Source organism: Lottia gigantea, assembly GCF_000327385.1.
Source record: "Lottia gigantea unplaced genomic scaffold LOTGIsca_10, whole genome shotgun sequence".
Taxonomy (NCBI): Eukaryota; Metazoa; Mollusca; class Gastropoda; family Lottiidae; genus Lottia; species Lottia gigantea.
In genome coordinates, this window is record NW_008706747.1 from 2,763,270 (window position 1) to 2,775,360 (window position 12,091).

Genomic DNA, 12,091 nt, shown 5'->3' on the forward strand with positions numbered 1-12,091 from the left:
GCAAAGTTGATTCTATAACTGTACCATACATGTGACACACACTGATCGATTATTTTGGCTCAATGTTCGAGGATTTTAAAACTTTACACTGAACCAATTTATCACTCACATATATTCAGAATTTAATCTTTCGATTTTAATCCGTTCAACATTAGCAGCCACATATGAGGAGTTATACCAAGTTTGATTTTTAACGAAATTTTATGGTTTATTTTCAGATTAAAGAAGTGATAGAGAAAATCTGGTGAAGTTTATCAGGAAAATAAACAAAAAACTGTGAAATGTTTTGATAAAATGATGAACAAATATGGTGGTGATATTAACACAATTTCAGGTAATTTCTAAAACTAAATTTTTAAACATTGTACATTGCTGTAATTAAGGGCTCTTGCTGTAAGTTTTGCCATCGCACTTCCCTCAATTTCAAAATCTACAGTAGCTGTCCTGATGATGATTGTGTATCTGAAACACATGTCAAATGAAATGACACATTCTTAAACACGTAAGCAGCAGATGATGAGCTCTAAGTCAATTAGGTAACATTAAGTCCTATATTAGAAAGTTAACCTCCATTTCTAAAACAAGCTGTCCTGATGAGGATCGTGTATCTGAAACATGTGTCAGCAGTATGAGATGAGCTCTAGTCAATTAGCTAACATTAAGACCTCTATTGGAAAATGAAACTCAATTTCTAAAACTAGTTGCCCTGATGAGGAACTTGTATCCCAAACTTGTGTCAGCAGCAAGAGTTGAGCATTTATCAATAAGAGTTGAGAGTACTGAAGAATATTCTCATTGATGAATTCTCGCCTCTGATCAGTGAGTTTACTTACTTTTACTACTTCAATTTCTAGTGCTTTAAACTTTTCTTCTGAAATATTGTTGCAATACGTCTTGCCAAATCAAAAGCCTAAAGCAATTTTCCAAATATTTTTCAGGAGAGATGGCGTTTGAAATCTTTGATGGGCGTTATGGTGCTAATATTCCAATAGACATGATACAGGACATAGCCCAGAGTAAAAATATAACAATAGATATGGATGGTCTGAACAGTATACTTGATAAAGTTAAAGAGGTTTGTTGTATTTTCCTACGACCAGCTGGTAGACAAGATCCTTGAGAACCAAAGTTGTTATCCTAGTAAAGTCATTTCGAAGATGTTTAAGCAAGGACCAGCTGGTAGACAGGATCCTTGAGAACCCAAGTTGTTATCCTAGTAAAGTCATTTCGAAGATGTTTAAGCAAGGACCAGCTGGTAGACAGGATTCTTGAGAACCCAAGTTGTTATCCTAGTAAAGTCATTTCGAAGATGTTTAAGCAAGGACCAGCTGGTAGACAGGATTCTTTAGAACCCAAGTTGTTATCCTAGTAAAGTCATTTCGAAGATGTTTAAGCAAGGACCAGCTGGTAGACAGGATTCTTTAGAACCCAAGTTGTTATCCTAGTAAAGTCATTTCGAAGATGTTTAAGCAAGGACCAGCTGGTAGACAGGATTCTTGAGAACCCAAGTTGTTATCCTAGTAAAGTCATTTTGAAGATGTTTAAGCAAGGACCAGTTGGTAGACAGGATCCTTGAGAACCCAAGTTGTTATCCTAGTAAAGTCATTTCGAAGATGTTTAAGCAAGGACCAGCTGGTAGACAGGATTCTTGAGAACCCAAGTTGTTATCCTAGTAAAGTCATTTTGAAGATGTTTAAGCAAGGACCAGTTGGTAGACAGGATTCTTGAGAACCCAAGTTGTTATCCTAGTAAAGTCATTTTGAAGATGTTTAAGCAAGGACCAGCTGGTAGACAGGATTCTTAAGAACCCAAGTTGTTATCCTAGTAAAGTCATTTTGAAGATGTTTAAGCAAGGACCAGCTGGTAGACAGGATTCTTGAGAACCCAAGTTGTTAGCCTAGTAAAGTCATTTTGAAGATGTTTAAGCAAGGACCAGCTGGTAGACAGGATCCTTAAGAACCTAAGTTGTTATCCTTGTTATATTTCTCACTTTATTAATGTTTATTTTGCTTTGTAGAAATCCAGCCAATCAGTGGATCAAAGAAAGCAGAAGCCGTTGCTGTCCAATGATGTCATGGATAGATTGAGAGCAGACGCCATCTCGACAGACGACTCGTATAAATACAGCTACAAGAAGGAGAACCTGTCTTTTAAATATAGATATGGGGTTCATAAAGAGGCTTATGGTGAGTAAACTCAATCTAGTCACCTTAAAGCTACCATGATTTAATGTCAAAAATCATAATTGATAAAATTTATAAAACTAAATGCAGTTGCCCGTCATAACTGGGTTTTAGGTTGTTGGCAGCCATGTTTATTTCAACTGCTTGTAGTTATTATGGCTGACTAATAGCAGACAAGCAGTCTTAATTTCTTGTTTTTTTACTTTTCATGAAAGCATGATAGCTTTAAGTAAGTTATTTATGATTAATCATTATTGTTGTAGTATATGAACAGCCTAATGATGTGGAGGTAACCGCCATTGTATACCAGGACGACCTGACGGATAGTTTGGCTTCTGGGCAGACGGGCTACATTATCCTCGACAAAACTCATTTCTACAGCGAGGCTGGAGGTCAAATTGGTGATAGGGGTCAAATTTTTACACAGGTAATTTTGGGATGATTAATATTAATTTCAACTCATCATGAGGCTCAAAAGGGGAACCACTCTCATTACATAATGGCTTCAGACCACAAAATAACATATAATCTTTTTTGCTTCATGATATTCTTCTATGATAAATATTTTGTCTTTTTCAGACTGGAAAAGGCGTAGTTTCAGATGTCCAGAATTATCAAAACTATATTCTACATCAGGTCCAGGTCACGGAAGGTCAAATCAATGTCAAGGATGTCTGCAATTTACTTTTAGATGAGGTAAATGAAATAATTTTTGGTAATTTGGCTCAGTTGATAGCGAGTTGGATCGTCATCTGCCGGGCACCTAGATGTCTTCGGTTTGAATCCTGCTCCAATTTGAAAAATATTGGGATAGCAAAGCCCAAACTCCTTTTCAAGAATTCTTTATTAGTGTACCATTGAGAGACATATAAAATAAAAATATTCTTTTGATTTTTTACTAGGAACATCGACTGGGTTGCATGCAGAACCATACAGCTACTCATCTACTGAATGCTGCATTACAGAAGGTACTGGTTAATGCCAAACAAAATGGTTCAGTTATCCAGCCTGACAAATTCACTTTTGATTTTACTTCAATGGTAATAAATTTTTTAGATCATATTGCAATCACTATTAGAGAATCATCTATCAAACCCAGGAGCAGAGTGACATCTTGCTTTGCGGGTTTTCTTGCTTTGGGAACCACCATTTGAGCACTTGACCATCGGGGATCAAATACAAAATGGCAGACGTGAGTGTTGACATGAAAAATTCCTAAAGTTTTTACCTCTGTTTACAATGCGCACCTCCATCGGAATAGCTCAGTAGGTAGCGAGTTACGGTTTGAATCCTCCTTAAGGTAAGAAATATTCTGATACCTGTACCAGTTCTTCTGAGAGTTGTCCCAGTGTCGGCTTACACCCCCTTAGAACCCCAGTTTGGCAATTCCTTATAAGAGCAAGATATGTGCAATATACTCACAACTATACAGTATATGGTATTCATATTTGAATTCTAGAATTCACTGAGTTTAGATGACATTAAGGCTGTGGAAGAGATAGTTCAAGGTCAAATTAAGGTCAATTGTAAGGTCAGAAGGGAGGAGTTGACCTTAGAAGAAGCAGTAAAAATACCAGAAGTGGAAGCCTTGACTTCCTTAAAAAATGTAAGTACTTTTTAGTCATTAATATTGTTCTTGATTTACTTTGTCTAACTTACATCTAGCTTTTACATGCCTCAGCCGTGCATTTAGTTCCTTGCAAATTCACAAAATCCAGTGGAGACGTCAATGAGGGTACAGGGAGAGCATTTACCCCCCTAGAAAAATAGTTTGCACCCCCAATTGTACCCCACTTTATTTTTGACAAAATTAAAGATATGATTTTTGTACATTTTTGCCTCGAAATATGTGTCATAATGCACCAAATAAATTCAATTTTTCGAAAATTTTCTTGGAAGGACCCTCTCAGAAGCTCCATGAGAGACTAGAGTCAAGATGCCTCCATCAGAGATGCAACACATTGAATTTAACTTCAACAGTTGTCCCCCCCCTCATTGTCAGTTGAGTTTGTACCCCCAGTCTCGAGAGGCTAGTGCTGCCACTGACAAAGCCTTTTGTCATGCATCAAAAGATTAGTTAAGTATCGAAGATTCCAGCAGCTTGTTCCATGAACAAAATTATAAAAAACTTTTATACTTTGCCAATTGAAAGAAATTTTTGTACTAAAGAAACAAAATCATCGTTGCATTCAGTTTTGGTTAATTTTTATCTAGGATCTACCAGAAAAGATTTTTGTAGTTTCTGTGGGGAAAGATTACAGTCTGTCTGAGCTATGTTGTGGAACGTAAGTGTCTATTTCTATTTCCACAATTTGTGAGGATTTTTCCGTAGCACACTGCATGATGTTGCCTGTCTTCATTAGCATCAGACAACCTCTTTTGTGTTTTTCAGGCACGTTAGAAACACCAGTGATATAAAAGACTTCTGTATTATCAAATTATCAGGCGTTTCCCAAGGAACCAAGGGTATAACTTGTGTCACAGGTCAACTTGCAGTTCAGGTGAGCTAACGGGTTCAAAGTGGAGTTGGATGGGGCAGGGAATTTGCCTGTTATTAATTCCAAGCAGTAGTTGAGATTCCTTAAGGGGATGGGACTATCTAAACTAAGGCCCCACTAGCTAGAAAAGGTAAGAGTAAAACCATGAGGTTTGGCCAAGGACCAGTTAGTAGAAAGAATCACCATGGACTCAAGTTGTTATCCTTGTTAAAAATTGGTTGTCTTTCTTTACCGTCTGCTTGCAAATCATCATAGACATAACAAAATCATTAATTAACCATATTGATTGAGAGCGTTTCTTACAGGCACGAAAATCTGGCCAACAATTGCAAGAAAGTTATGAAAAATTAGAAGCACAGGTTGAGACAGGGCAGGACTCTGAAAGCTGGTTAGCAGACATCAAAGCTATCAATAAGGTAGGAAATAAAAGATACTATGAAAGCAATCTATTCTTTGGTTGTAAATAATGAAAGTGGTCATGAGTACAGGATGCAAATGACACTCCACATCGCAAGTAACTGAGCTGTTCCACTGTCCTAGCAGACGACAATCCAACTCACTACTGACTGAGCTGTTCCACTGTCGTAGCAGACGACAATCCACCTCGCTACTGACTGAGCTATTCCACTGTCCTGGCAAACGACAATCCACATCGCTACCGACTGAGCTATTTCACTGTCCTAGCAGATGACAATCCAACTCTCTACCGAATAAGCTATTCCACTGTGAAATATTTGTTTCTCTTTTTCAGCTATTTAATACACATTTGTTGCCTAAATACAGCCGTGATTTCTATCAGATGAAAACAGATAAGCTACAAGCCACCATCAAAACTAAACTGAATCAAATGAAATTTGAATCTTTGACGAAACAGGTAACCTAAAGTTCAGACAATCGATACATTAGAAGTGAATGAACACGGAACAGTTCTGTATTTGGACCTGATAACTTATCGTCCTTTCCGGAGAGTTAATAATGTTTATTTGGTATTTTAATTTGTCAACTCAGCATTCCTTTCAGAGAGTTCACATAGCTGATATTGTTTATTTTAGTAGGGTTTGTCACCTCATAGTCAACATGGGTATTTGGGTTTGTCGATTTGCCATGCCCTTCCGAAACCACAAAGCTAAAATTGTTATTAAGGGTTTGTAATCTCATAATCACTTTCAGAGAGTCATAGAGCTCAAGTCCAGCTATCTGTACAGTTGTCTGAATGTTCACTTTACCAGCCGATAAAGCTCAGTTTTAGCTTTCTGTATAGTTGTCTAAATTTTCGATTTTCCAGCCAATAGAGCTCAGTTTCAGCTATCTTTTAGTCGTCTGAATGTTTACTTTACCAGCGGATAGAGCTCAGTTTCAGCTATCTGTATAGTCGTCTGAATGTTTACTTTACCAGCGGATAGAGCTCAGTTTCAGCTATCTGTATAGTCGTCTGAATGTTTACTTTACCGGCCGAGATAGCTCAGTTTCAGCTTTCTGTATAGTTGTCTAAATTTTTGATTTTCCAGCTAATAGAGCTTCTTTTCAGCTATCTGTATATTCGTCTAAATATGTGATATACCAGCCAATAGAGCTCAATTTCAGCTATCTTTTAGTCGTCTGAATGTTTACTTTACCAGCCAATAGAGCTCAATTTCAGCTATCTTTTAGTCGTCTGAATGTTTACTTTACCAGCCAATAGAGCTCAGTTTCAGCTATCTTGTAGTCGTCTGAATGTTTACTTTACCAGCCAATAGAGCTCAGTTTCAGCTATCTTTTAGTCGTCTGAATGTTTACTTTTCTAGCTGATAGAGCTCAGTTTCAGCTATCTGTATAGTGGTCTAAATATTTACTTTACCAGCGGATAGAGCTCAGTTTCAGCTATCTTGTAGTCGTCTGAATGTTTACTTTACCAGCCGATAGAGCTCAGTTTCAGCTATCTTGTAGTCGTCTGAATGTTTACTTTACCAGCTGATAGAGCTCAGTTTCAGCTATCTTGTAGTCGTCTGAATGTTTACTTTACCAGCGGATAGAGCTCAATTTCAGCTATCTTTTAGTCGTCTGAATGTTTACTTTACCAGCCAATAGAGCTCAGTTTCAGCTATCTTTTAGTCGTCTGAATGTTTACTTTTCTAGCTGATAGAGCTCAGTTTCAGCTATCTTTTAGTCGTCTGAATGTTTACTTTATCAGCTGATAGAGCTCAGTTTCAGCTATCTGTATAGTTGTCTAATGTTTACTTTACCAGCAGACAGAGCTCAGTTTAGTAGTCTAAATGTTTGCAATACCAGTCGATAGAGCTATCTGTATAGTTGTCTAATATATAGTTGGTTAAATGTTTGTTTTACCAGCTGATAGAGCTCAGTTACACATTTGGTACATGAGCCAAGTACACGTACATGAGTTTTGTAAGAAGTCAAGTACATGCAAGTGTGTCAAGTATGTGTACTTGAGTTTTGATATTCAGGTGATTCAAGTGCCTATGAAAAAACGTGTATGAAATGTTAGACTTGAATGAGTTTTGGTACTTGAGTCAAGTACGTGTACGAGTCAAAAAATGTTTGCGAGTTTCGGTACGTCAGTCAAGTACATATTACACAAATATATATAGAATGTTGCATTTTAATAATTTTACATGAGTCAAGTACGTGTACGTGAGTTTTGGTACGTGAGTCAAGTACATACGTACGCGAGTAAAGTACATGTATATAAGTACATAGTACATATTAAAAAAATGTATAAAATAATACACTTTGATAATTTGGTACGAGTCAAATACATGGACGTGAGTTTGGCGCGTGAGTCAAGTACTTGTACGTGTGTTAAGTACGTGTACTTGAGTGAAATGCGTGAGACAAGTACATATAAGAATAAAGGTCACAATTTAATTATTTGGTACGCGAGGCATTTATTTTTTCGTGAGTCAATTACTTGTACGTGACTCGTACGTGAGTTTTGGTACGAAAGTCAAGTACATGTACGTGAGTCAAGAATATATTTTTAAAAATGTTGCAATTTGGTACGTGAGTCAAATACGTGTACGTGAGTTTGGTACGCGGCTCAAGTACTTGTACGTGACTCGTACCTGAGTCTAGTACATGTACGTGAGTCAAGTACATATATCAAAAAAATATATAAAATGTTCCACTTTAATAATTTGGCACGTAAGTACTTGACTCAGGTACTCACGTACACATACTTGAATCACGTACACGTGCTTGACTCACGTACCAAATTGTTATAGTGCACCTTTTAATCTTATATTTTAAATGTGTACTTCACTCACGTACAAGTACTTGATTCACGTACCCAAACTCACGTACACGCACTTGACCCCCATACCAAACTCAATACACATATTTGACTTATGTACACGGACTTGACTCACGTACACACACTTGACTCGCGTACCAAATGATTAAAGTGGACTTATCTATTTTTTTAATATGTACTTGACTCACGTACATGTACTTGACTCACGTACCCGTACTTGCATCACGTACACGTACTTGACTTACGTACCAAATTATTAAAGTGGACGTATATATTTTTTTAAAATATGTACTTGACTCACGTACATGTACTTGACCCACGCACCAAAACTTACATACACGTACTTGACTCACGTACAAGTACTTGACTCACGTACAAGTACTTGACTCACGTACAAAATTGTTAAAGTGAAACTTTTAATCTTTTGTTTTAAATATGTACTTGACTCACGTACACGTACTTGACTCACGTACCCAAACTCACTTACACGTACTTGACTCACTTACACGTACCGTATTTCAGGTTTCCAAAAACCTTAAACAGTGTATCTTTGAAACAACCACTTATCTTATATTCAAATATGCATAATAAGATTTCAATTTTTCTGAGCTTGCCCAAGGTATGTATGTACTAGCTGTACCAGCTAATAGAGCTTATTTTCAGCTTTCTGTATAGTTATCTAAATATTTACTTTACCAGTTGATAGAGCTCAAGTTCAGCTATCTGTACAGTCTGTACTATATGTACTTGACTCACGTACATGTACTTGATCCACGCACCTAAACTCACATACACGTACTTGATTCACATACAAGTATTTGACTCACGTACAAAATTGTTAAAGTGAAACTTTTAATCTTTTGTTTTAAATATGTACTTGACTCACGTACACGTACTTGACTCACGTACCCAAACTCACTTACACGTACCTAAACTCACTTACACGTACCAAAACTCACGTACACATACTTGACTCACGTACCAAATTGTTAAAGTGCAACTTTTATTTTATATATGTACTTGACTCACGCACACGTACTTGACTCACGTATCCAAACTCACGTACACGTACTTGACGCACGTACCAACCTCACGTACTCGTGCTTGACGCACGTACCAAATTGTTAAAGTGCTACTTTTAAACTTTTATTTTAAATATGTACTTGAGTTAATTTAATAATTTGGTACGTGAGTCAAGTACATGTACGTGAGTCAAGTACGTGTACGTGAGTCAAGTACGTGTACGTGAGTTTTGGTACGTGAGTCAAGTACGTGTACCTGAGTCAAGTACATATTTAAAATAAACATATTAAAAGTTGCACTTCAACAATTTGGTACGTGAGTCAAGTACATGTACGTGAGTTTTGGTACTTGAGTTTTGGTACGTGAGTCAAGTACATGCACGTGAGTCAAGTACATATTTAAAATAAACATATTAAAAGTTGCACTTCAACAATTTGGTACGTGAGTCAAGTACATGTACGTGAGTCAAGTACATGTACGTGAGTTTTGGTACTTGAGTTCTGGTACGTGAGTCAAGTACGTGTACGTGAGTCAAGTACGTGAGTCAAGTACATGCACGTGAGTCAAGTACATACTTAAAATAATCATTTTAAAAGTTGCACTTCAACAATTTGGTACGCGAGTCAAGTACGTGTACGTGAGTCAAGTACGTGTACGTGAGTCAAGTACGTGTACGTGAGTCAAGTACGTGTACGTGAGTCAAGTACGTGAGTCAAGTACGGGTACGTGAGTCAAGTACATATTTAAAATAATCATTTTAAAAGTTGCACTTCAACAATTTGGTACGTGAGTCCAGTACGTGTACGTGAGTCTAGTACGTGTACGTGAGTCTAGTACGTGTACGTGAGTCAAGTACATGTACGTGAGTCAAGTACATGTACGTGAGTTTTTGTACGTGGGTCAAGTAGTACATATTTAAAATAATCATATTAAAAGTTGGACTTCAACAATTTGGTACGTGAGTCAAGTACATGTACGTGAGTCAAGTACATGTACGTGAGTCAAGTACATGTACGTGAGTCAAGTACATGTACGTGAGTCAAGTACATGTACGTGAGTTTTTGTACGTGGGTCAAGTACGTGTACGTGAGTCAAGTACATATTTAAAATAAACATATTAAAAGTTGCACTTTAACAATTTGGTACTTGACTCAAGTACATGTACGTGAGTCAAGTACATGTACGTGAGTCAAGTACATGTACGTGAGTCAAGTACATGTACGTGAGTCAAGTACATGTACGTGAGTTTTTGTACGTGAGTCAAGTACATGTACGTGAGTCAAGTACATATTTAAAATAAACATATTAAAAGTTGCACTTCAACAATTTGGTACGTGAGTCAAGTACTTGTACGTGAGTCAAGTACGTGAGTCAAGTACGTGTACGTGAGTCAAGTACGTGTACGTGAGTCAAGTACGTGTACGTGAGTCAAGTACATATTTAAAAATTACATATGTCCACTTTAATAATTTGGTACGTGAGTCAAGTACGTGTACGTGAGTCCAGTACGTGTACGTGAGTCCAGTACTTGTACGTGAGTCAAGTACGTGTACGTGAGTTTTGGTACGTGAGTCAAGTACGTGTACGTGAGTCAAGTACATATTTAAAATAAATGATTAAAAGTTGCACTTTAACAATTTGGTACGTGAGTCAAGTACGTGTACGTGAGTCAAGTACGTGTACGTGAGTCCAGTACATGTACGTGAATCAAGTACGTGAATCCAGTACGTGTACTTGAGTCAAGTACATAGTTAAAATAAAAGATTAAAAGTTGCACTTTAACAATTTGGTACATGAGTCAAGTGCTTGTACGTGAGTCAAGTGCTTGTACGTGAGTCAAGTGCTTGTACGTGAGTCAAGTACGTGTACGTGAGTCAAGTACATGTACGTGAGTCAAGTACATGTACGTGAGTCAAGTACATGTACGTGATTCAAGTACGTGTACGAAGTATGTGAGTTTTGGTACGCGGGCCAAGTACGTGTACGTGAGTTTTGGTATGTAATAGAGTACATGTACTTCACTACTTTCCGTTTCTATATATTTCAGGACATGGTTCCGAAGAATTTCCAGGAACAGTTATCAGATTCGGTGCCAGACGAAGATATTCAATGCAAAAGTGTTAAACATGTCCAAATGTTTTACTGGACGTTTAAATCTACCCCGCCCTCAGAGACACTTACTCAGTTTCAAAATTGTGTGAATGGTTTAATTATGGAAAATTCTCAAATAAAGAATTGAATTTGATTTTTTGGGGTGTTTATTCTTTCAACATGAACTTTTTGGGCAAAGATATCCATGCACATGCAGATGAAAGAGGAGCAGTCCTCTTGGTTTAAGGTAGAATAAGAAGTAATTGAAACTATATAGACTAAACTTCCATTGTGTTCAATATTACTTAAACTACCTAAAAAAAAAAATGGATTTGCTGGTGTTCGTGTTTGAAATCAGACAAATGGCAAATGGCAAATCAAAACACAAGACAGAAAAAATATTTAATTTTGATTAAAAACAAAAAATAGATGCTAATATTTGGTGTAAAAGTTGAAGACATTCTATAAGCATATTATATATCACATTTTTAGCTCTAAATAGTAACTCTGATCCCCTTGTTGTTCCATTCCATACTTTAAAGAGATTGTTAAGAGCTTTACTAAACTTTGTATGTGTATCGGGGAACACTGGTAGCATTCATTTGTACTATTTCAATTTTCAGTCAGACGTCTGTGGTTCTTGCAATTCCACTAAAATAAAGCATTTTATGACCTCACTAACACAAAATTTGCTTACATTATAAGACCCTTTGCGATTAGTGACATCATAAAACGCTCAGTTTTAGTGGAATTGCAAGAACCACAGACGTGGAATGGAGCAAATAAGTTGCTAACAGTGTCCCCAATGCACATGAAAAGTTAAGTAAACCTCTTTTAATTCCTTTAATTTCACTTGCGTAAGGAAAACTCTCCTTAACTACTTAGTTTCACGTATAGAATCAATAACTGATTCTGATTGGTTGCACTGAGAATGTTAAATACAAATCAACCAATCAGATGACATAAAGAAAATCAACCAATCAGATTTGTTTGTGGAATTACTGAATAACTCAATTAAAAATAGGTTTTTTTCAAAGCAACCAATT

At 36.8% G+C, this 12,091-nt stretch overlaps 1 protein-coding gene across 1 annotated transcript; it reads left to right on the forward strand.

Moving 5' to 3' along the window:
• Positions 1–943: 943 nt before the first annotated feature.
• Positions 944–11,199, forward strand: LOTGIDRAFT_229995 (hypothetical protein; the record flags this gene model as incomplete). Its single annotated transcript, XM_009046183.1, has 11 exons — positions 944–1,075; positions 2,018–2,186; positions 2,447–2,610; positions 2,763–2,879; positions 3,086–3,151; positions 3,643–3,789; positions 4,398–4,468; positions 4,576–4,684; positions 4,987–5,097; positions 5,433–5,555; positions 11,002–11,199. The coding sequence occupies 11 exons, from the start codon at positions 944–946 to the stop codon at positions 11,191–11,193; spliced, it is 1,401 nt and encodes a 466-aa protein (XP_009044431.1). The 3' UTR covers positions 11,194–11,199.
• Positions 11,200–12,091: the final 892 nt, after the last annotated feature.